The following is a 25,721-nucleotide window of genomic DNA, read 5'->3' as shown; positions in this document are numbered from 1 at the left end:
GCTGAATTATCACATCTTCTTCTGCCTTACCTACAGCTTTCTTTTTCCTTGCTTTCTCTAATCGTCGCTTCTCTGCTCCCTTCCGTCTGTTCTCTGCTTCCTCCTCCCAAAATGCCACTAAATCTGCCCCTACTTTCTGCATCTTTTTCTCATCACCTTTATGTTGCTGTTCTAACTCCTTCTTTAGCTTCTGTATACTGATCAGGTTTAGTCATCCGTCAAAGTCATGTTTATTTATCCAGGTCTCCAATTTCTTTGTTGCTTTTGGATTTTTTGCTTCCATAAATTTCCAGTCGTCAGTTGATAAATTTTCCTTATTTTTAGATGTCTTACCCCCCATTTTTATTATCCCTTGTTATAATTTGGACTTCAGACGGGGGCACACCTAGGGTGTTCTAAATCTGAAGTTTTCACACTTTCTTTGGACGTGACAATTAATTTGCCGTCGTGTGGTTGATTCCTTTCACCTCCCCGTAGGAAGCGGAATCACTTGCCTTCGCATCCACACACGGTTGTCACTAACGTTGTCCAAAGTATTACACTTTCACACAGTTATTTACACTTACACAAAACACTATTTACACATAGAAACACTTTTAATAATCGTACGCGTATTCTTATGCCAGGGGAGCTCGCCCTCCCGTGAAATTTAACTAATGTCCTGCATTAGGGGACTCCGCCGTCCCTGCCAAATTTAACTGCTTTTTTACAGTGCACGTATTTCTACCCGGGATTTCCTTTACGTATTAAAACAGAGGAGTCTGTACCCTCCTTGCGGATTTTAACTGCTTTGCATTAACAGACGATTCCACGCCATCGCTTACGGAGTTTAACTGTTTATGTGATCACACTTTTATCCCCTACCGGTACGCGTATATAAACAGAGGAGTCCGCACCCTCCTTCGGAATTTAACTACGTGCGTTCCTCGCCATCGTAGAGGAGTCCGACCTCCTTACAGAGTTTAACTGTGTTTCATTAACAGACGATTCTGTATCATCGCTTGCGGAATTTAACTGTTTTATGTGATCTGATCACCACTCACTCAGTACTGTTTACAAAGAAATTTTACTCACTGACTCGACTTCCTGTCTGTCTTCTTCGGGAAAATCTCGTCAACCAGACGATGCCAACGGTGGTCGACAATTGCAGACACGATCAATCGATCGGACCTTGGCCAAGGATTTACGTCTGGACTTGGCGACCCCCGCCGGACACCTCCGGTATTGTTGAGCTCCCGGACGTAGCCCCCAGTCAATGTTGGGTATTTTCTCCTCCAAACATTCTTAAAACCTTTGATAAGACAAACAGAGTCAAGAAACACCAGTGAGACAGAAAGTCAAATTAATCACGCGCGGAGTGCAGGCAGGCTGTACACCAAGGCTACACTAAAGTCTGGCCTGTTCTCCCGCTCTTTTTATTAGAGAGGCCCTCATTACATCATAAAACTTGTCCTAAGGGGGGGGGGACAACGCGAGACAAGTTTCTTCCCGTAACATAAACACATACGTCAATAAGTGCAGCTGTAAGGAAAAACAGTTTCTTTCTTTTACTCTTATCGTCGGAGGTCAGCACATCTCGTTCGTCTGTTGCAGTTATCAGCTGTTGTGCATCTGCCTGGAGTGTCCTGGTCTTCACACTAAGCATCACATATCACAAGGCCATAATTTCACAACGGTCAAAACAACCTCCAGGTCTATTACTCCCAGTTCATGACTGACCCCGTCATGCTTCACTCCCAGTCGTTAGCGGCTACAAAAACAAGTTGTATAATAATAATAAGTACATCCAGCTCTTCATTCCCAGTTCAGATTGACCCCAGCATGCTAAAACAAGGTTGAATAACACGTACATTCTCAGGGTTAGTGCAAACAGCACAACACCGTTCTCATGAGAAAGAAGACAAAGGTCCAAATGTTTAACAGTGATAACATATATATATATATATAAAATCCTTAACACTCTGTGTGATCCCGGTTTTGGTTATTACTCCTGGAACTGGCGGTAAAGGTCTTCTGGGGGGTGTTGGGCTCTGCACATCGTTCTGGGGGGGGGGGGGTTGTTTGTTATTTTTCTTTGTGAATTTATGTTTGTATTGTGTTGTTGGGGCTATGTTGGGTTATTGCCTTTGGGGGTTTTTCTTTTCTTCCCGGGGTTGGATGGGACGGTCCCCTGGGGAGGGTTTGGGTGGGTTTTGTGTTTTTTCTTGTATGTTGGGTTGTTTATGGGACTCTTTTGGGGTTTTTGTTGATGCCAGCCAGCCTTCCAGCCACGGTGCCCTGTCCTGCTGTCTGCTGTGGACCTTGGGAGCGTTACGCCGTCTGCTTCCTGACGTGGACCCTGGAGGGAGGTGCTGTTCTCGGGCCTGGTCTGTTCGGTCGCGGGGAGGCTTCCCGTTGATGGGGGGGTACTGTTGTGTGTTGGGGGGTTTGGCTGGACATTTTTGTGTTGTTTTCTTTTCTTTGCTCTCCAGGTGGTATGCAAACTGGTTTTTGTCTGTGGAGAAGGTGCTGGCAGAAGAGTCCTTCACCCTCATCAGCACTATTGGCTGCACTTGTGGAGGATGTTCACGTGCAGGCCTAATGACTTGCAGCACCTGTGAATGATGCTCACGTGCAAACTTAAAGACTTTCAGCTGAAGCAGATAATGAGATGGCGTTCTGCATTTAAGACATGAGTTATTCAAGCAGAATTGCCGGGAACTCGACCTTGTGACGTTCGTTTGTGAGACGCTGAGGACCGCGCCAGGGTTTGACACATCGTGCCTGTGAAGGAGGACGGGTGAGGGACACATGCTGTCAGCACACATCAGAGGTGATTATTGTCTGAATGATCGTTAATAGTAATTTGGCATTTTGTTACGCAGTATATTTGAACATTGATGAGAATTGTGCAGCTCGCTTCTCACTGCCGTGGTGTACGGAATGATGATCCTCCACCTGTTGTGAGAAGCTGCTCATTTACATAAAGCTTAAATTCAGACCTGAATGTGTTGCTGATAGTGTGTGCCTTTGAAGGATATTTGTTGTAGCTGTTGACTTACCTCACCTTTTCCATCCTTCACAGAGTCAGTTTGTCGTATCCACCTGGGGGGTGTTCGGCGGTGAGTCTGGGTCCAGAAGCGTCGGGCTTCGATCCATTTGGGCGCTGGAGAGCGCGCCGTCCTTCACCTCACCAGACAACCGCACATTTATGTTGTACACAAATTATTGCACAAAAGGGAAATAAATGTGTTTTGTTTTTGGAACCGCTTTCTGGTTATTTTAGCGCTGGGTTCAGTCAGACGCTGGTCCGCTCCTCAACTCGCGTCTGCACATAACAGAACATGTCATTTGAAGTATGGACTTCTAATCACACCAAACTCATATTCGTGAGTAAACTACTGTATTTTATGCCAGAAATGAGGTCCAGGTTGTTAAAAGCAGCATTTCCCCTTTAATTCAGTTTTCCTTATATAAGAGGTCTGTGAGAAAACTATCCGACCTTTTTATTTTTTCAAAAACTATATGGATTTGAATCATGTGCGCTTGCATCAGACAAGCTTGAACCTTCGTGCGCATGCGTGAGTTTTTTCACAACGGTCAAAAACACTAGAAGTCTTTCAGAAAGCGCTGTAACTAGGTTTAAGGATATGATTCCTTCTTTATGTTCTCTAATGTCATATACCAACACAGAGCAGAGTAGCTACCTAAACTCTGTAAGGGAGTTAGAGTATCTTGTCAATAGTTTTACATCCTCATTGAAGACAACTTTGGATGCTGTAGCTCCTCTGAAAAAGAGAGCTTTAAATCAGAAGTGTCTGACTCCGTGGTATAACTGACAAACTCGTAGCTTAAAGCTGATAACCCGTAAGTTGGAGAGGAAATGGCGTCTCACTAATTTAGAAGATCTTCACTTAGCCTGGAAAAAGAGTTTGTTGCTCTATAAGAAAGCCCTTCGTGAAGCTAGGACATCTTTCTACTCATCACTAATTGAAGAAAATAAGAACAACCCCAGGTTTCTTTTCAGCACTGTAGCCAGGCTGACAAAGAGTCAGAGCTCTATTGAGCTGAGTATTCCATTAACTTTAACTAGTAATGACTTCATGACTTTCTTTGCTAACAAAATTTTGACTATTAGAGAAAAAATTACTCATAACCATCCCAAAGATGTATCGTTATCTTTGGCTGCTTTCAGTGATGCCGGTATTTGGTTAGACTCTTTCTCTCCGATTGTTCTGTCTGAGTTATTTTCATTAGTTACTTCATCCAAACCATCAACATGCTTATTAGACCCCATTCCTGCCAGGCTGCTCAAGGAAGTCCTACCATTATTTAATGCTTCAATCTTAAATATGATCAATCTATCTTTGTTAGTTGGTTATGTACCACAGGCCTTTAAGGTGGCAGTAATTAAACCATTACTTAAAAAGCCATCACTTGACCCAGCTATCTTAGCTAATTATAGGCCAATCTCCAACCTTCCTTTTCTCTCAAAGATTCTTGAGAGGGTAGTTGTAAAACAGCTAACTGATCACCTGCAGAGGAATGGTCTATTTGAAGAGTTTCAGTCAGGTTTTAGAATTCATCATAGTACAGAAACAGCATTAGTGAAGGTTACAAATGATTTTCTTATGGCTTCGGACAGTGGACTTATCTCTGTGCTTGTTCTGTTGGACCTCAGTGCTGCTTTTGATACTGTTGACCATAAAATTTTATTACAGAGATTAGAGCATGTCATAGGTATTAAAGGCATTGCGCTGCGGTGGTTTGAATCATATTTGTCTAATAGATTACAGTTTGTTCATGTAAATGGGGAATCTTCTTCACAGACTAAAGTTAATTATGGAGTTCCACAAGGTTCTGTGCTAGGACCAATTTTATTCACTTTATACATGCTTCCCTTGGGCAGTATTATTAGACGGTATTGCTTAAATTTTCATTGTTACGCAGATGATACCCAGCTTTATCTATCCATGAAGCCAGAGGATACGCACCAATTAGCTAAACTGCAGGATTGTCTTACAGACATAAAGACATGGATGACCTCTAATTTCCTGCTTTTAAACTCAGATAAAACTGAAGTTATTGTACTTGGCCCCACAAATCTTAGAAGCATGGTGTCTAACCAGATCATTACTCTGGATGGCATTTCCCTGATCTCTAGTAATACTGTGAGAAATCTTGGAGTTATTTTTGATCAGGATATGTCATTCAAAGCGCATATTAAACAAATATGTAGGACTGCCTTTTTGCATTTACGCAATATCTCTAAAATCAGAAAGGTCTTGTCTCAGAGTGATGCTGAAAAACTAATTCATGCATTTATTTCCTCTAGGCTGGACTATTGTAATTCATTATTATCAGGTTGTCCTAAAAGTTCCCTAAAAAGCCTTCAGTTGGTTCAGAATGCTGCAGCTAGAGTACTGACGGGGACTAGCAGGAGAGAGCATATCTCACCCGTGTTGGCCTCCCTTCATTGGCTTCCTGTTAATGCTAGAATAGAATTTAAAATTCTTCTTCTTACTTATAAGGTTTTGAATAATCAGGTCCCATCTTATCTTAGGGACCTCGTAGTACCATATTACCCCATTAGAGCGCTTCGCTCTCAGACTGCGGGCTTACTTGTAGTTCCTAGGGTTTGTAAGAGTAGAATGGGAGGCAGAGCCTTCAGCTTTCAGGCTCCTCTCCTGTGGAACCAGCTCCCAATTCAGATCAGGGAGACAGATACAATCAATCAATCAATCAATTTTTTTTTTATATAGCGCCAAATCACAACAAACAGTTGCCCCAAGGCGCTTTATATTGTAAGGCAAGGCCATACAATAATTATGTAAAACCCCAACGGTCAAAACGACCCCCTGTGAGCAAGCACTTGGCTACAGTGGGAAGGAAAAACTCCCTTTTAACAGGAAGAAACCTCCAGCAGAACCAGGCTCAGGGAGGGGCAGTCTTCTGCTGGGACTGGTTGGGGCTGAGGGAGAGAACCAGGAAAAAGACATGCTGTGGAGGGGAGCAGAGATCGATCACTAATGATTAAATGCAGAGTGGTGCATACAGAGCAAAAAGAAAAAGAAACAGTGCATCATGGGAACCCCCCAGCAGTCTACGTCTATAGCAGCATAACTAAGGGATGGTTCAGGGTCACCTGATCCAGCCCTAACTATAAGCTTTAGCAAAAAGGAAAGTTTTAAGCCTAATCTTAAAAGTAGAGAGGGTGTCTGTCTCCCTGATCTGAATTGGGAGCTGGTTCCACAGGAGAGGAGCCTGAAAGCTGAAGGCTCTGCCTCCCATTCTACTCTTACAAACCCTAGGAACTACAAGTAAGCCTGCAGTCTGAGAGCGAAGCGCTCTATTGGGGTAATATGGTACTACGAGGTCCCTAAGATAAGATGGGACCTGATTATTCAAAACCTTATAAGTAAGAAGAAGAATTTTAAATTCTATTCTAGAATTAACAGGAAGCCAATGAAGAAAGGCCAATATGGGTGAGATATGCTCTCTCCTTCTAGTCCCCGTCAGTACTCTAGCTGCAGCATTTTGAATTAACTGAAGGCTTTTTAGGGAACTTTTAGGACAACCTGATAATAATGAATTACAATAGTCCAGCCTAGAGGAAATAAATGCATGAATTAGTTTTTCAGCATCACTCTGAGACAAGACCTTTCTGATTTTAGAGATATTGCGTAAATGCAAAAAAGCAGTCCTACATATTTGTTTAATATGCACTTTGAATGACATATCCTGATCAAAAATGACTCCAAGATTTCTCACAGTATTACTAGAGGTCAGGGTAATGCCATCCAGAGTAAGGATCTGGTTAGACACCATGTTTCTAAGATTTGTGGGGCCAAGTACAATAACTTCAGTTTTATCTGAGTTTAAAAGCAGGAAATTAGAGGTCATCCATGTCTTTATGTCTGTAAGACAATCCTGCAGTTTAGCTAATTGGTGTGTGTCCTCTGGCTTCATGGATAGATAAAGCTGGGCTTAAAACTTTCCTTTTCGCTAAGGCTTATAGTTAGGGCTGGATCGGGTGACCCTGGACCATCCCTTGGTTATGTTGCTTTAGACGTAGACTGTGTTTCATAATTATTGTATGGCCTTGCCTTGCAATGTGGAGCGCCTTGGGGCAACTGTTTGTTGTGATTTGGCGCTATACAAGAAAAAAGTTGATTGATTGATTGATTGATACCGATAGAATCTTCACCGAAAGCCATCTGAATCTTACAAATGGTTTTCATCTGGCTGTCTGGCAGAGTTTCTGAAAAAATTTTCATGGAACAAGGCAGCAGTCGCTCCGCCATTCCTAAACAATAAAAATCCGACGAGGGGGGTGGACCAGTGCTCACTGAAAGCCTACCCACAGGCGAATGACGCAACCGACAGGCGTGAAAAAAGTCACGCATGCGCACAAAGGTTCAAGCTTGTCTGATGCAAGCGCACATGATTCAAATCCATATAGTTTTTGAAAAAATAAAAAGGTTGGATACTTTTCTAACAGACCTCGTACACATCTTTAAACTAACAGACAGCAGCTGGTTCATGCTCAGTTGGCTTATTAGTGCAGCAGATAACTGAAACAATCCTTCAAATGGTGATACAAGCATCAAATTATGCACAAATACAGCTGGAGCAAAATTAATGGAGCAACTTTAACTTTTTACCCCTGTACAAACTGAAACTGACCTTTGTCACCATTCTTCCTGCTTTTACCTCATAACTCCATAACATTCAGCCACAGATTGTCCAAACTATACCTTTTTTGGAATCTTTATGATCAGGCAAATAATGTGGTGTAGTTTTCTATATAATTGGAGCATCTTTTAATTTAGACCAGGGGTGGACAACTTGTTCCAGAAAGGGCCAAGAGGGTGCAGGTTTTCTTTGCAGCCACTGACTCCACCAAGTGATTTTACTGATTCACTGATTCCATCTGCTCAAAGTGATATTAATCAGTGAAATCACCTGGTGGACTCAGTGGCTGCAAAGAAAACCTGCACAACTCTTGGCCCTTTCTGAAACAAGTTGCCCACCCCTGTTTTAGACCCCTGTGTAATTCTTCAATTGACCTCTACCTGGCTCCCTATTGAAAATTCAAGTGGCCAATCAGTTTTTTTAAAAGAGTTAATGTCTGTGGATTATTTGTGCCATATCTGATGTTTGTATCACCATTTGCAAGATTCCACTCTAAATATTCTCTTATCTGCTGCATATATGCTGCTATATATGAGATGTAAGATGCTGCTCCTCAGTGTTTCTCAATTGCCCTCAAAAGTATTGGAACACTTGGTATTTCACACATTTTAATTTGTTTATCCCATTTCAAATACATTTTTTTCTAAAATTATCTTCCTTAACTCAAACTGAAAGCAGATCTCTACAACTTGATATAAATTAATTAAAAATATAAAATCCAACTTCCTGATGAAGTGGTGTAGAGTGTTATGTGCCGACGCAGACTGAAGAGCGGACCAGCGTCTGACTGAACCCAGCGCTAAATAACCAGAAAGCGGTTCCAAAAACAAAACCAATTTATTTCCCTCCTGTGCAATAATTTGTGTACAACATAAATATTTGATTGTCTGGTGAGGTGAAGGATGGCGCGCTCTCCAGCGCCCAAATGGATCGAAGCCCGGCGCTTCTGGACTCAGATTCACCGCCGAACACCCCCCAGGTGGATACGACAAACTGACTCTGTGAAGGACGGAAAAGGTGAGGTAAGTCAACAGAGCTACAATACATATCCTTCAAAGGCACACACTATCAGCAACACATTTAGGTCTGAATTTGAACTGTATATAAATGAGCAGCTTCTCACAACAGATGGAGGATTATCAATCCATACGCCACGACAGTGAGGAGCAAACTGCACAATTCTCATCAATGTTCAAATATACTGCGTAAAAAGTACCAAATTACTGTTAACACTTATTCAGACAATCATCACCTCTGATGCGTGCTGACAGCATGTGTCCCTCACCTGTCCTTCACAGGCACGATGTGTCAAACCCTGGCGGGGTCCTCAGCGTCTCACAACCGAACATCACAAGGTCGAGTTCCCGGCAATTCTGCTCGAATCACTCATGGCTTAAATGCAGAACGCCATCTCATTATCTGCTTCAGCTGAAAGTCTTTAAGTTTGCACGTGAGCGTCATCCACAGGTGCTGCAAGCCGTTAGGCCTGCACGTGAACATCCTCCGCAGGTGCAGCCAATAGTTCTAATGAGGGTGAAGGACTCTTCCGCCAACACCTTCATTCACAGAAAAACAGTAGAGGAGGACTTTCTTAAAAAGAAGACCTGAAAGTTCAGCTACAATTTGACAGAAAGTACATTTGAGATGAAAGCTAAGATTTGATGTTTTGGTGAAAGAAACTTTTGTATTTCTCAAGAATATGGACAGCATGTATATAAGTGACATTTACATGATAATTTATATGACAATATTGAGATATGATAATTTGGCCATTTGGTACAGCCCTACTGTCAACTAGCTGAAAACTTTGAATATTAATTTACATCTACATTAAAAAATGCTTAAAGTGGCAGGGGATTAAGAGGACTGTAATTGGGGAGGGGGGGTCATCTGAAAAGCAAGAAAAGAAAAATGCTTAAAAAGGTGGAGAGTCTCCTGGCTGTGTGTTTCAGCTCCCCCCCAGAAGCTGAAAGGTTTTGCCATGCTAATACTCCCCTGAAGCATTTACTCAAAATAAAGTCTGAAGGACCTAAATGGCATGGTGAGATGCTGATGAGCTTCACTCATTCATATATATATATATATATATACGAGTATATATATATATATGTATGTGTGTGTGTACATGTTTGTATGATATAAATAATTCCAACAACTTGGATTATGTTAATGAGATCAGTATAGAAATATACTGAAAAAATATGTTGTCAATTAGAAACACAAGAAAATTATGTTATTTTAACACATTGTGATTGTGTGCAACTGATGTGCAAACTTAAGTCATGTTTTCTTTTTTCAGTGTAGGACTTTAGAGTCATTGAAAGGAAATGTCACTATTGGTGTAAATGCGGGGATACGTAGTGAATATTTGGGATATAAAGACTTACTTCAACAGTGACTAAACACTGATTTGCCTTTTTTGTTAGGTGACGAGATGGATATCACTTTTCAAGAGGAAGGTGAAAAAAGCAGAGAGGAAAGAAGAAATAATAAAGAAAAAAAGAAGTTGGGAAATGGAAAAAGAAAAGGATCTTCCCAAGAAGCAACAGGAGCAAGTAGGGAGGAATCACAGGACAGACCTGAGGATGGACAGCGAGAGAGGAGGAGAGGAAAGAGTGAACAAGACAAACAGAGAAGAGAGAGAAAGGAGAAGGAAAGACAGCGGGCCAACGTAAAGAGTGGCAGTGCAGCAAAAGCCAAGAAAAATACAAAAAATGAAAACAGGCAAAAAATGGACCTGGAGGAGAGAGATGCTGATGAAGGAACTTCCAAGAGAAAAAAGAAGCAGGGATGTGCCAAACAAGAAGCAAAAGAAGAGGATGGTGTTGAGCGGAGAGTAAAGAAGAAAGTAGATGACACAAAGAAGAAAAAGTACAAGAACATAGTTTTGACAAGGTAAACCTTTATGATACCAGCTGCCAAATCACCAGGGCCCGTATCCACGATGCAGCCGAAGGCTAAAAATAGCTCCTCGTGACATTATTCTAAGAAAATTCTTAGAATTCCTTTGATTCTTAAACATTTCTTAGAATTTTCAGGCCCCTTCACACACACAGTGCGAATTTGGTTGATTTGCACAGAAAGTGCGTATGAAGCAGGGATCGTGTGCAAAACGTGTAATTTCATAGCTGCCTCCAACGCCTCATACACCTATTGCTACAACTATTTGCGCACGCCAGTGGCTAAAAGACAGAGTGTGCCCTGTGAGAGCCCATCGAACCCTCTCGCGGCAGGTGTCGGCCAAATTCCAGGTGACAAGGACGAACATCTAACACCGCTTACATGGCACTTAGAAAATGTGTGGCCATTTGCACCATCATCACGAAAACAATCTGCAGACAATCACTGTCGAGCTGGATGTGAAATTTGACTAAGTGCTCCACGACTGTGAAATTGCCGAGTGCACATGTGGCGTGCCAGAGTGTCGATTCCCCCGAAAACACGTGTGCGTATGTTTCACGTGATCCCCCCGCTCTCCCCAATCCCCCCCACAGCACATATGTGCATGTGGTTTGCTCCCTCCCCCAACGCAGGTTGAGGCATCTGTCATCTGATCACAGAGTGACATCTTGGTCTCTGTGCTGACAGGACAGGGGGCGTGGCTGGCTACCCACAGCTGTTGGGACATCTCCGGTCCTGGCATCACATCTGCAGCACACATCCAGTGTTTTGACGGACACGCGTGTGTGTGTGCGCTTGTGTGGAAATACAGTGAGGAAAATAAGTACTTGAACACCCTGCAATTTTGCAAGTTCTCCCACTTAGAAATCATGGAGGGGTCTGAAATTTTCATCTTAGGTGCATGTCCACTGTGAGCGACATAATCCAAAAAAAAAAAAAAAATCCGGAAATCACAATGTATGATTTTTTAAAATAATTTATTTGCACCTGCCAATCAGCAGAAATTCTGGCTCTCAAAGACCTGTTAGTCCGCCTCTAAAAAGTCCACCTCCACTCCACTTATTATTCCAAATTAGAAGCACCTTGTTGTGTGGGCCGCTGAAGAGGAGGTACTGCTGGCCCACCACCACCAGATGGCGCCCTGCTTGAAGTGCGGGCTTCAAGCACGAGAGGGCGTCGGAGCGACCAGGAGTGACAGCTGTCACTCATCATCCGTACCAGCTGTCACTCATCCACTACTCATCACCACCACCATAAAGGCCGGACTGCAACTCCACCTCCCCGCCGAGAAATCAGCTACCATTCAGGTAATATTCTCTGCTGTACTTAACACTGACTAATAGTCTGAACTTCTTTGCAGCCGTTTTCCTGTGGGTGTTGCCTTATCTGTGGGATTGGCGTTTGGTGTGATCAGCGACGGCTTCGCTTCACACCCCAACCAGATAAGTGGTTAGACAGGAGCTGCACGAGTGTGTGATTGGAGGTGGAGGTTTTCCCTCCTAACTGTATACAGACTGTGGGATTACTGAGTGTGCGGACTCACACTCATCAGGACTGTCTCTGTTCTCTGCCAGCAGTACCGGGTCTGACTGCTGAAGACAGCGGCCACCTGGGGCACAGGGCTTGGTGGCTCCGGTGTTCTCCAGCTCCGTTGGTGGTGGAAGCTGTGTGGGATCCGGCTCTTCTCTCGCCAGACGTCTTCTATCGTCGAGCCTGCCCACACGTCACCTGGTGTATAATTGACAGTCCACCATATTGTTATTGTCTGTACGTCGTTGTGCGATTCACAACATTAAATTGTTACTTTTGGCTTATCCATTGTCCGTTCATTAACGCCCCCTGTTGTGGGTCCGTGTCACGACACTTTCACAACACACCTATTTGAGGTTGTTAGCTGCGTAAAGACACCTGTCCACCCACACAATCAGTAAGACTCCAACTACTAACATGGCTAAGACCAAAGAGCTGTCCAAAGACACCAGAGACAAAATTGTAGACCTCCACAAGGCTGGAAAGGGCTACAGGGCAATTGCCAAGCAGCTTGGTGAAAAAAGATCAACTGTTGGAGCAATTATTAGAAAATGGAAGAAGCTAAACATAACTGTCAATCTCCCTCAAACTGAGGCTCCATGCAAGAGCCCACTTTGTGGCGTATCAATGATCCTAAGAAATGTGAGGAATCAGCCCAGAACTGCACGGGAGGAGCTGGTCAATGACCTGAAAAGAGCTGGCACCACTGTTTCCAAGGTTCCTGTGGGTAATACACTAAGATGTCATGGATTAAAATCATGCAAGGTTCCCTGCTTAAATCAGCACACGTCCAGGCCCGTCTTAAGTTTGTCCATGACCATTTGTATGATCCAGAGGAGTCATGGGAGAAAGTTATGTGGTCAGATGAGACCAAAATAGAACTTTTTGGTCTTAATTCCACTCGCCGTGTTTGGAGGAAGAAGAATGCTGAGTACCATCCCAAAAACACCGTCCCTACTGTGAAGCATGGGGGTGGAAGCATCATGCTTTGGCAGGGCTTAATTTGAGGGGGAGCAAGCCGAGCACGCTCCGGAACCTCGGACGCGCGCTCCGGAACCTCTGACGTTGGTTCCGCCAGCTATTTATAGTGGATCCGTGATCCGCCACCTCTCTTGACTAACAAAATATTAAAAAAAAAAAAAAAATCACCGCCTGCTGTGCGGAATTGCGCCAAATCTGGCAACAGGTCCAGAGGCTACGCTCGCTGTTTTGATCCGGATGTTGACCGCAGCCGCAGAGCTCTGTGGCCACCGAGAGAGGACTTGGATTCTTTGCGGGTCCTGCATCCGTACCCCCGGAGGCAGTGAGTGAAGGGAGAGCCGCGCATTGTGTTCTGCATGTGTCTGTTTATAATCTTCTCACACAGAAGAAAAAAGAGAGTGTTTACACAAGAGAGAAAAGTGAGAAAATGTTAATGCCTGTTTGAGAAAAGTGTGTAGTGAGGGGTTTTACAGCCTTAAAACATCTATAATAAGTGTAAAAAAATAGCGCTGACTACGCAGATTTCATTTATCGCGGGTTATTTTTATGCTGCGTTCACACCGGGCGCGATCAGACACTACAAATTCGCGGGGGTCACGTGGGGACGGACGCGTCTCCTTCACACGGTGTATCTCTTTGCTTGGGTGGACTTTCGCTGCGAAAATTTGCCCCGGTGCATCATCAAATAGGAGGAGCTTCCATTCCACTCGGCGTCAAGTCATCATGACGGACCTTGATCACACGGAGCGAGTTGTTGTGAAAAGCTCCCAATACAGAGAATATCATTATTTGCTGCAGGAGCTGCGTCTGGATGACGGCTGCTTTCAGCGGTCCTTCCGCCTCTGCGGAACCCAGTTTGGACCAACTGTCCCGTTTACGCACGCACATGTAAACAATAAAAAAAAGAAACTCCGCGGCTTGCTGTGGGGCTGCTCCTCACTCTTTTCCCCAAAAAAACTCTGTCATAATTGTCTTTAGAAACCAGTCACCATTATACATCTGTGTAGTTAATAAGTAAAATAATCTCCATGGAACCTCGCGCGCACACGTAAAAGAAAAAGAAAAAGAAACTCCGCTCCCCGCTGCTGCGGGGCTGCTGCTCGCTCCAAAAACTCTCTCATAATTGTGAAATAAAGGACAAAAGAGACATAAGTCCTGCTCACAGGCTGCTACCAGATACAGGACATGTTCACATCTTCAGTCAAACTCCAGACATCTCCACGTCACTGCATATTCAGTCCCTGATTGGTCATCGCGGCGCGAAGAGACGAAAAAGTTCCGATTTTTCAACTTGGGGAGGAGGGCAACACGACGTGACGTGACACAATATCGCGCTACAAACGCACAAAACGCTCAAAATCGTTTCACTCGCATCCATCGCGTCACGCTGCGCGGTTTGGTGCCAAAACGCGTCTTTGGGATTACATGGCAACCTGTGGCTGCAGTCGCTCACGTCGCGCCCGGTGTGAACGCTGAGAACGTAACTCCCACGATAAACGAGGGACCACTGTACACAGGAATTTGTACTCTATCCGGATTTGGTGTGACTACTAGTGTTATTAGGCCTACAATACATGGCCAGTTTATTTTCGGTGTGGCGCACAGCGTTGTTCGCAAGCCCCCCCGCCCTTCTTTTTTTTTCAGCACCGGAGCCACCCATCCTCTGCGCTCCGGGACCTCCCACTTTACAAATTAAGCACTGTGCTTTGGGGTGTGTTTTTCTGCACATGGGACAGGACGACTGCACTGTATTAAGGAGAGAGGATGACCGGGGCCATGTATTGTGAGATTTTGGGGAACAACCTCCTTCCCTCAGTTAGAGCACTGAAGATGGGTCGCGGATGGGTCTTCCAACATGACAATCACCCGAAGCACACAGCCAGGATAACCAAGGAATGGCTCCGTAAGAAGCATATCAAGGTTCTGGAGTGGCCTAGCCAGTCTCCAGACCGAAACCCAATAGAAAATCTGTGGAGGGAGCTCAAACTCCATGTTTCTCAGCGACAGCCAGTAACCTGGCTGATCTAGAGAAGATCTGGGTGGAGGAATGAGCCAAAATCCCTGCTGCAGTGTGTGCAAACCTGGTGAAAAACTACAGGAAACGTTTAACCTCTGTAATTGCAAACAAAGGCTACTGTACCAAATATTAACATTGATTTTCACAGGTGTTCAAATACTTATTTGCAGCAGTAATACAAATAAATTATTAAAAAAATCATACATTGTGATTTCCGGATTTTTTTTTTAGATTATGTCTCTCACAGTGGCCATGCACCTAAGATGAAAATTTCAGACCCCTCCATGATTTCTAAGTGGGAGAACTTGCAAAATCGCAGGGTGTTCAAATACTTATTTTCCTCACTATACATAAAAACATATATAATTTTTGCGATGGGAGGAGAAACAGGGCATCAGTCCATTTGGACACGCAGCAGATGATCTGAATGTCACGTCTGACAGGACACGCATGTCAGGCCGTGAGGGCTGTGAGCGGTGCACCACACGACCAGGTGAAGCTAATAGTATGACAAATACGCCACTTTCCATCCTGTATCAGCAGAAATACGCTGTACCATACAATGTTTAGTCAGTTATCACAGCGCATTTTTTTTGAAAATATGTTTATCTGCTTGTTGATTTTACCCATTTCACACTCCTATTATAAGACAGTGATTGTAGCACAGTGGCAAAGTTTCTGTCTGGTAATCAGAGTTTGTGGGTTCAAATCATGTGGTGTTTTTTTCTTTTTATTTAACCAGGGTTATTTAACAGCCCCTTCATGACTGTATGTCTGTGACCATGGGTCATCTACAGGGGAACAGACAAATCGTATTTGTATTGCCCGCTTGATAAATGCAGTGTTTTATATGATCTGTGGGTTTATATCATTTTAAATATGTCCATCTCCTTCCTCATATCAGGCAGGTTCCAGCAACTTTCATAGGACTGCGGTTGTAGCTCAGTGCTACGTTTCTGACTGGCAATCAAAGTTTTTGGAAGGTGTGGGTTTGAGTCCAGTGGGTGGCATGTAATTTTTATTTATTTTTTATTTTCAGCAGCTGTGTCATGTGATTACACATGGCACAGCTGCTGTGAAAAGCTGCTGTGTTCCTGCATGCACAAAACCATCACATTCATGTTGTTGTTGTTCATTCAGCTGCTCCCGGTTTTGTTCGGGGTCGCCACAGCGGTTACAGCCCGATCCGCATAGGTAATTGGCACAAGTTTTATGCCGGATGCCCTTCCTGACGCAACTCCAATTTTACCTGGAAAAACACACACAGTTGCTGGTGTTCCAAAGAAGTCTCCCATCCAAGTACTAACCAGATCCTGCTTAGCTTAGCTTCTGAGATCTGATGGGATCAGGCTGACACAAAGCAGACCGGCTGCCACAGGCATGCATTTTTTTTTCTTCACATCGTGCACCTGTTGGCAGTGTGTTCTCGGATGCACAAACCATTGCACAGGCATCGTGCATGCCTCCCTGTCGGCGCAATGTTTTGTGGTTTGATCATACGAACTGTTTCACTCTGAGTCGCCCTGGAGTTGCATGTATTTGCACTATGTGTTAAGGGGCCCTTCCCTTGGTAAGATGAAAGTTGTCTGCAAAGCACCTTAGATCTTAAGAGAGCTCCTAAGGTGTCAAACTGGTAATAGGAGGGAGGAGGACTTTTTTTTTTTTTTTTTGCAATATTTTATTTATCAGTTTTGAAATTTACAAAGAACAAAAGAAACTGACATACACACAAGTCCCCCTCCTTCCCTCCCTCCCCTGCTCACTTGAGAAAATAAAATTAAAAATAAGACAATAAGTAATAAATAATAATTATTTTTATGCTCCAAAGAAAAGACGGCTGCTCTAATTTTGAAACAAAAAAGATATATCTTTAGTAGGGCCAATTGATTTACAGAGTTGTGCCTGTGTAATCTAAGAAAGGTTGCCAGATTTTAAGAAAGGTTTTGAAATGACTTTCTCAAACTGTATGTTATTTTTCCTAATGGCACACAATTGTTCAATTCAGCATACTATTTTGTTAGGGACAGGGGAATCAGACTTCCATGTAACAGTAATACATTTTCTAGACACTGCCAAAGCTATTTCTAGAAATTTAGTTTGGAACTTGTTTAATGGTTCTTTAATTTTTGTAAAATTTTCAATTAAACAAAGTTCTGGATCCATCGGAATTGAAATCTTGGTCATGTTAGACAGGGTGTTGCATAAGTCGAGCCAGGAATGTCTGATTTTAACACATGACCAAGTACAATGTACAAAAGAGCCAGTTTCTGTTGCACATCAAAAACATACATCAGAAATTTCAGGCTTAGACCTGTGGATTTTTTCTGGAGTCAGGTACAACTGGTGAAGAAAATTATAATGGATAAGTCCTCCACGTCGAAAGGAGTCAGTTGAGGTGGCTCGGGCATCTTTTCCGGATGCCCCCTGGACGCCTCGCTGGAGAGGTGTTCCAGGCACGTTCCACTGGGAGGAGGCCCCGGGGAGGACCCAGGACACGCTAGAGGGACTACATCTCTCGGCTGGCTTGGGAACGCCTTGGGGTTCCCCCGGAGGAGCTGGGGGAGGTGTGTGTGGATCGGGAGGTCTGGGCAGCTTTGCTTGAGCTGCTGCCCCCGCGATAAAGTGGAAGAAAATGGATGGATGGATGGATGGAAGTCTAAACCGTGAATTTGTTGTGGCTGACGTGCTGTCCTGAGATAAATCAGACCACAGGTCCTCTTCAGTTGTAATGTTTAAGTCTCGATTCCCACCTTATTTTAGATTTACACAATGCTGGTTTAGGACATTCTTTTATCAACACAGAATACACTTTAGAGATGAGTTTACAAGACACACCATTATATAACAGTTTTTCGAGCTCTGTAAGGTTAGGTAGTGCCATATTTTTACCCAAACTGCTGCCAAGGAATGACTGCAATAGAAGATAGCAGAAAAAAGTTTTGTCTGACAGGTTGTATTTGTTTTTCAGTTGTTGAAAAGCCATCAAAGTTCCTTCCTCAAAGCAGTCCTCCGGGATATGTATTCCATTTTGATGCCAGATGTCCAGGATCTTGTTGTTTACAGTCAATGGAATGAGATGATTTCGTTTCAGGGGTGACTTTGGGGACAGTCCATTTTTTTGTCCAAAACATTTATGTATGTCATACCATAATTTAATGAGATGCAACAGAATTTGGTTGTCACTTACTTTAGACAAAGTTTTTGAATCGTACTTATAAACAAAATCACAATAAGAATCATCTTTCAAAGACTGAAACGCAATTTGAACCCAAGAAGGGAACAGTTTTACCTTCAAATAAGATAAAAATAAATCGCATTTGAGCGGCAAAGTAATATTTTTTAAAATTAGGTAGTTGAAGCCTTCCTGACTTATCATCCCAAGATAACATTTCTAAAGACCTCCAAGCCCCTTTACCATTCCATGTGAACTGTCTCACAGCTTTAAGAGATTTAAAGAAAGCTTGTAGTAAGGGTATGGGGAGTGATTGAAAGAGATACTGCATCCTTGGTAGGATCTACATTTTAATGGTTCTTTTTAATGCAGTTAATTCTTACAATCAAGGTAATGGGTAGGTTAGACCATCTGTGCAGGTCTTCTTCAGTTTTTTAATAAGTGGGGTATAATTCAATTTATAGAGATTTTAAAGGTTGGCATCCAAAGTTATGCCCAAGTATTCTACGCTTGAAGTCCATTTAAATGCAAAAATTAATTTACATGCCAAATAATCAGATGTTGTAAGTGGAATAATTTCACTTTTATCATAATTTACTTTGTAGTCCGAAATAGTTCCATATGAATCAAGTAAATGTTGTAGCCGAATAAGGGATTGGGATGGGTCTGTTATATACAGCATAATATCATCAGCTAATAAGCTAATTTTGTGGACTGTTCAATCAACCATAAAGCCCTTTATGGCAGGATCCTGTCTGATTGCCTCTGCCAGAGGTTCAATTGCAAGTAGAAATAAACTTGGAGATAAAGGGCAGGCCTGGTGGGACGATCTATTCAAGGGAAATTCTGAGGACATCTGCCCATTAGCTGTAATTCGTGCATTGGTTTATAAGAGAGGGATGAGGACTTTTAAGAAGCATAAGAGTATCTTAAGCAGAGGAGATGGCAGAAATGACAAGAATCTATTTTAGCTATTATATAAAACAAATAATGAATGTTTTTAAATTCTTTCAATGGAACAAATATTTAAAGAAGACCTGCATTGAAATAAATGTCGTCAGATCTCAGAAAGAAATAGCTGATATGTATTTATAAGACCCTTATGAATGCATTAAAGTAAATCTGCAAGCCCAAATTTGTAATTCAGCGGAGAAATCTTTGTTTAAAAATGACAAATTTGCAGCTAAAATTTGGCCTTCCATGAAAACTGTTTGTACATCCGGGACATTGCCGTGACGTGAGGGAGAAGACGGAGCACTAGCGCCTTCAGTCTGATCTTGCATTGAAATTGATTTTATCTGTTAGTAATGTTACTCTTATACACATCCTGGTTTCAACATCCAAAAGTAAGCTGCAATGAATGCGAGATACAGCTCTGCATGCTCAGATCAGTGGCGACATCGACAGCGGGCGACATTCTTCCCCGACCCTTACGCCTTGCTCTCACTGCCTTCAATGCGCTTACCGAGTCTACGGGCTCGGTAAATGCCGCAGTGGGCCACTCACACTGCCCTCGTGTCTGCTGTACAGCCGGCACCACCTCCCTGTCTACTGAATGGAGGTGCAGCCAACTTGGCAACAAGTTCAGAGACTACACTCGCTGTTTTGATGCAGAGCGCTTCGGACGCCCGCAAGGACAGACTTCTTGCGGAAATATCCGCAGCGCCGCACGGTCTTGGTAATCGCAGCCACAGAGCTCCGTGGCCACTGAGAGAGGTTTGTATCTTTTTAATGACTTGGATTCTTTGCGGGTCCCGCATCCATACCCCGCGACGGTAACACCGGAGGCTAAAGACAATAGATTTTCAATGCGACACCACGCAATCAAATGGGCGTATGAAAAAGTTCCCAAAAATTATTTTCAAGCAAAAATAAAAGAAATGTATACTCAACAAACGTAGCGCAAGACAATATGAAGTTTTAAAAAGAGTCGATCCTTCCATATAAGACAATAAAAAGGTGCTTTTGTAAGAGATGCAAACTGACGTAAATCCACAAATTACAGTTGGCGGGTGCAATGCATGCTGGGATAGGGTCTTCTCTCTTGCATCTCGGCAACATCCCGGATGTGATGACAGTTTTGCAGATGGCCAAATTTTAGCTGTAAATTTGTCATTTTTAAACGAAGATTTTTCTGTTGAATAACAGATCTGAGCTTGCAGATTTACTTTACTGCATTCAGAAGGATCTTATGTGTAAATATAAATCATTTTTTTGGTCCAAAGATCTGACTGCATTTATTTCAATGCAGGTCTACTTTAATTCGGTGAAAGCGGAACATACCATTCTACGAGGCTCGTTGAATGGCATGCTCCTGCTTTCACCTCATGAAATATTTGTACCACTGAACTCATAAACATTCATTATTTGTATATTATTATTACATTTATTTTGTCATTTGATTATTAAAAGGACCACAGTGGAAATAAGTGTTTTCACTTTCTTGTGTCATGCATGTATTTTTAATGTATTTACAATTATATTATGTACTCACAATGAACATAGTAAATCAACTAGTAGAGCACGCACACACACTTTTAATATATAGATCTTTGGCATGTGAATGAGGTATGCTCCAACATTTTCAAGCTGTGTAGCAATTCATTGCTTCATGATTACACGTCTTAATGCAGTTCAGCTAATATGACTGGTTGATTTTTCTGTCCATTCATGACAGAGGGCAGAGCACATTTGTTTATTTCATTTCTCCCCTTTCCGTGACAACCTATCACAGCTCTTAGAGGACTGCATCATATCTAGCAACGGGGTCAACCCCGCCTCCTCACAAAGATAGGAGTTTCTGTCCCCTCTTTGCACAGAGTTGCTCTCAGACACCTGCTGGCTCACTCTTAGGCTAAGATTCCTTGCCAGGAAATTTAGGGCTAAGTTAGGAGCTCCTTGAGAGAGCTTTGAGATCCTTTATGGGTACAGGCCCAGATCTGGTTGTGTGTAAAGAAAAACTTTGTAATGCACAAAAATAACCCCAAAAAGAACAGCAAGATGCAAAACACAAAACTGTGTTTTCTCTTAGCTCAGAGCAAGAGTCAAGTGAAGAAGATGATGGTGAGGAAGAAGATAATGATGAGGAGGTGAAGCCTGAGGCTCTGACACCAGAGGAGCTGGAGAAGCTGAAGGAGGCAGTGGACGAGAGGAAAAAACTCATCCAAAGTCTAAGGGGAAAGCCCTGGTCCATGAAAAAGAAACTTGTGACTTTACGGTAAAATTTCTTGCCACTTTATTTATATACAACCCCTGGCAAAAATTATGGAATCACCGGCCTCAGAGGATGTTCATTCAGTTGTTTAATTTTGTAGAAAAAAGCAGATCACAGACATGACACAAAACTAAAGTCATTTCAAATGGCAACTTTCTGGCTTTAAGAAACACTATAAGAAATCAGGAAAAAAAAATTGTGGCAGTCAGTAACGGTTACTTTTTTAGACAAAGCAGAGGGAAAAAAATATGGAATCACTCAATTCTGAGGAAAAAAAATATGGAATCATGAAAAACAAAAGAATGCTCCAACACATCACTAGTATTTTGTTGCACCACCTCTGGCTTTTATAACAGCTTGCAGTCTCTGAGGCATGGACTTAATGAGTGACAAACATTACTCTTCATCAATCTGGCTCCAACTTTCTCTGATTGCTGCTGTCAGATCAGCTTTGCAGGTTGGAGCCTTGTCATGGACCATTTTCTTCAACTTCCACCAAAGATTTTCAATTGGATTAAGATCCGGACTATTTGCAGGCCATGACATTGACCCTATGTGTCTTTTGCAAGGAATGTTTTCACAGTTTTTGCTCTATGGCAAGATGCATTATTATCTTGAAAAATGATTTCATCATCCCCAAACATCCTTTCAATTGATGGGATAAGAAAAGTGTCCAAAATATCAACGTAAACTTGTGCATTTATTGATGATGTAATGACAGCCATCTCCCCAGTGCCTTTACCTGACATGCAGCCCCATATCATCAATGACTGTGGAAATTTACATGTTCTCTTCAGGCAGTCATCTTTATAAATCTCATTGGAACGGCACCAAACAAAAGTTCCAGCATCATCACCTTGCCCAATGCAGATTCGAGATTCATCACTGAATATGACTTTCATCCAGTCATCCACAGTCCACGATTGCTTTTCCTTAGCCCATTGTAACCTTGTTTTTTTCTGTTTAGGTGTTAATTATGGCTTTCGTTTAGCTTTTCTGTATGTAAATCTTATTTCCTTTAGGCGATTTCTTACAGTTCGGTCACAGACGACTCCAGTTTCCTCCCATTCGTTCCTCATTTGTTTTGTTGTGCATTTTCGAATTTTGAGACATATTGCTTTAAGTTTTCTGTCTTGACGCTTTGATGTCTTCCTTGGTCTACCAGTATGTTTGCCTTTAACAACCTTCCCATGTTGTTTGTATTTGGTCCAGAGTTTAGACACAGCTGACTGTGAACGACCAACATCTTTTGCAACATTGTGTGATGATTTACCCTCTTTTAAGAGTTTGATAATCCTCTCCTTTGTTTCAACTGACATCTCTCATGTTGTAGCCATGATTCATGTCAGTCCACTTGGTGCAACAGCTCTCCAAGGGTGATCACTCCTTTTTAGATGCAGACTAACGAGCAGATCTGATTTGATGCAGGTGTTAGTTTTGGGGATGAAAATTTACAGGGTGATTCCATAATTTATTCCTCAGAATTGAGTGAGTCCATATTTTTTTCCCTCTGCTTGGTCTAAAAAAGTAACCGTTACTGACTGCCACAATTATTTTTCCTTGATTTCTTACAGTGTTTCTTAAAGCCAGAAAGTTGCCATTTGAAATGACTTTAGTTTTGTGTCATGTCTGTGATCTGCTTTTTTCCTACAAAATTAAACAACTGAATGAACATCCTCCGAGGCCGGTGATTCCATAATTATTGCCAGGGGTTGTATATATAAAAAGCACTTTTAAGGCCTTAAAAGTCACTAAAATAGACATGCACATGTGAAAAGATCAGGAATCTGAATCCCCTAGACCAGTTATAAACCAGAGGCATAAAATCTACATTCAAATCCAATTACATTTGTTCCGCAAATCTGATTGGTTAATCGTGTGAAATTTCAGACCATAAAATATACCGTCAGCGGTGGCAAACTATTCAACCGTTTCACATATGATGTATTACTCCGAGCCCTGACCGCACACGTTGCTACGCGGATGTCAATAATTGTGCCGTCAGCTGAGAGTGAGAGGCTGCCAACCACCATCAAACACAAAGAAGAATAAGAAAAAGAAAAGAGCGAGAGAAACTGGAGCAGCGACGACGATGCTGTTGCTCTGGCAAGCTTCGCCAACCGAATTACTTACAGAAAAACAAACCGTGCAAACGATGGAATTGGATTAGAATGGGAATAACCCTCTTGTGTCTGATGATTTGTGGACATTAATGCTGGATTACAGTCGCAACAGGGTTATTCCCTAATTATCTTCTGTCTTGCAGGGAGTCACAGGAGTTTGTCGAGAAATATGAAGGAGCTCTGGGGAAAGGGAAAGGCAGGAAACTGTACGCATACAAGGTCATGATGACCAAGGCAAGGGATCCATTTGACAGTAGTGATTGTTAAAGTTGTATGGGTGCGCATGGTGCAAAGTTATTATGCTTTCTTTTCAAAGAAATGGATGAAGTTTCAACGGGACTTTGAAAACTTTAAAACCACCTGCATTCCATGGGAGATGAAGATCAAGGAAATTGAAAGTAAGTCTGGTATATTAAAATTTTTTTAATGCTTCATTTCCACTTCTCAAGAATGAAAAATGTGTGTAAAAAGAAAATACAAGACAGTTTATCTAATGCACCACACAAGTAATGAGAGATTAAAACATAGTGAGACTTTTGGCCAACTGTATGACAGCTTCTATGTTGATCTATTTTCTGTTGAGGCCGAAGTCTCATTCCTGTATTGGTGAGTACTTTGGTGTGACCGAGCAGTAAGCTTTGATGGTCTCAGATAGAAGCCACCTGGAAGAAGCAAAAGTTGCAGTTGCAGTTGACTTTGGTGGATGCCACTGAGCTTCCATCCTGACTTTTTGCACCACTTATCCTGTTCCGTAGTGTGGAATCATAGTGTAGCATACGCAGGTCAGGTTCATGTCAGTTCACATCGAGGAGCATTTGGCCTAATTCCTCTTTGAAAACTAGGAGGAAATGGAGTGCTTGGAACAACCCTATGCATACACTGGAATGCCCAAGGATCTGCTAACTGTGAGGCAACGGTAACTCCGAGCCATAAGCAGAAGCAGAAAAGGTGGTGGAGCTGCACTGCATCACTAAAAACAGGTTCGTTGTTGTGTCCCACAGCAACCTGTACTCAAGGTTCTTGAAATGGAGCAATATCTCCACCTGGTGGATATTTACCATTAATGAAGGTACAATAGATTTTCGCCAAGAGCTCTAGTCTTGAAGGCTTCACAGTCATTTCCTGTACCCCTTCTTCTACATAGTTATTATTAATGTAAAAAATATATTTATTCCCTCATTTATTTCTTATTTTAGGTCATTTTGGTTCCTCAGTTGCTTCCTACTTTATTTTCCTGAGGTGGATGTATGGAATCAACATGATCTTGTTCGGTCTGACCTTTGGCCTGGTCATGGTGCCAGAGGTACATTTCCTGACTGGAACATAAAGCCATTGCTTTATTTATTTTTACTCTGCATGTTTACATGATTTGTGTCCCTGCTTTCTGCTAACAGGCACTAATGGGCCGACCCTATGGCAGCATCCCAAGGAAGACTGTCCCAAGGGCTGAAGAGGCCAGTGCCATGGACTTCGCTGTTTTATGGGACTTTGGGGTCAGTTTGTTAATGTGCAACCTCATACTCGTATAATATTCTTTGTTAGATATATTTTACTGCATTGTACCTTGTATCACTGCATGTCAATATACAGTGCATCTGTAAAGTATTCACAGCACTTCACTTTTTTCACATGTTATGTTACAGCCTTATTCCAAAATGGATGAAGTTCATTTTTCCCCCTCAAAATTCAACACACAATACTCCATAATGACAATGTGAAAAAGTTGAAAAGGAATTTTTTTTTTTTTTTAGATTATGTCTCTCACAGTGGACATGCACCTAAGATGAAAATTTCAGACTCCTCCAAGACAAGATTGTCTAGAGGTACAAATCTGGGGAAAGGCACAGAAACATTTCTGCTGCTTTGAAGGTCCCAGTGAGCACAGTGGCCTCCATCATCTGTAAACAGAAGAAGTTCAGATCGACCAGGACTCTTCCTAGAGCTGGCCGCCCGTCCAAACTGAGTGATCTGGGAAGAAGGGCTTTAGTCAAGGAGGTGACCAAGAACCTGATGGTCACACTGTCAGAGCTACAGCATTCCTCTGTGGAGAGAGAAGAACCTTCCAGAAGGACAACCATCTCTGCAGCAATCCACCAATCAGGCCTGTAT

At 42.5% G+C, this 25,721-nt stretch overlaps 1 protein-coding gene across 1 annotated transcript in view; it reads left to right on the top strand.

Annotated features, from left to right (window-relative positions):
- The first annotated feature begins 10,306 nt into the window (after positions 1-10,306).
- The window catches only part of tmc1 (transmembrane channel-like 1), a 43,762-nt gene continuing 28,347 nt past the window's right edge, over positions 10,307-25,721 (top strand). Inside the window, exons 1-6 of the mRNA XM_034169820.1 lie at positions 10,307-10,569; positions 21,307-21,492; positions 23,756-23,846; positions 23,929-24,010; positions 24,809-24,915; positions 25,007-25,105. Of these exons, the coding sequence (XP_034025711.1) occupies positions 10,406-10,569; positions 21,307-21,492; positions 23,756-23,846; positions 23,929-24,010; positions 24,809-24,915; positions 25,007-25,105 (729 nt within the window). The 5' untranslated portion in view covers positions 10,307-10,405. The remainder of the gene's footprint in view (positions 10,570-21,306; positions 21,493-23,755; positions 23,847-23,928; positions 24,011-24,808; positions 24,916-25,006; positions 25,106-25,721) is intronic.

Source organism: Thalassophryne amazonica, chromosome 5 (assembly GCF_902500255.1).
Source record: "Thalassophryne amazonica chromosome 5, fThaAma1.1, whole genome shotgun sequence".
NCBI lineage: Eukaryota > Metazoa > Chordata > Actinopteri > Batrachoidiformes > Batrachoididae > Thalassophryne > Thalassophryne amazonica.
Note: the sequence above shows the minus strand (reverse complement) of the source record. Positions and strands in the feature narration are given on the sequence as shown.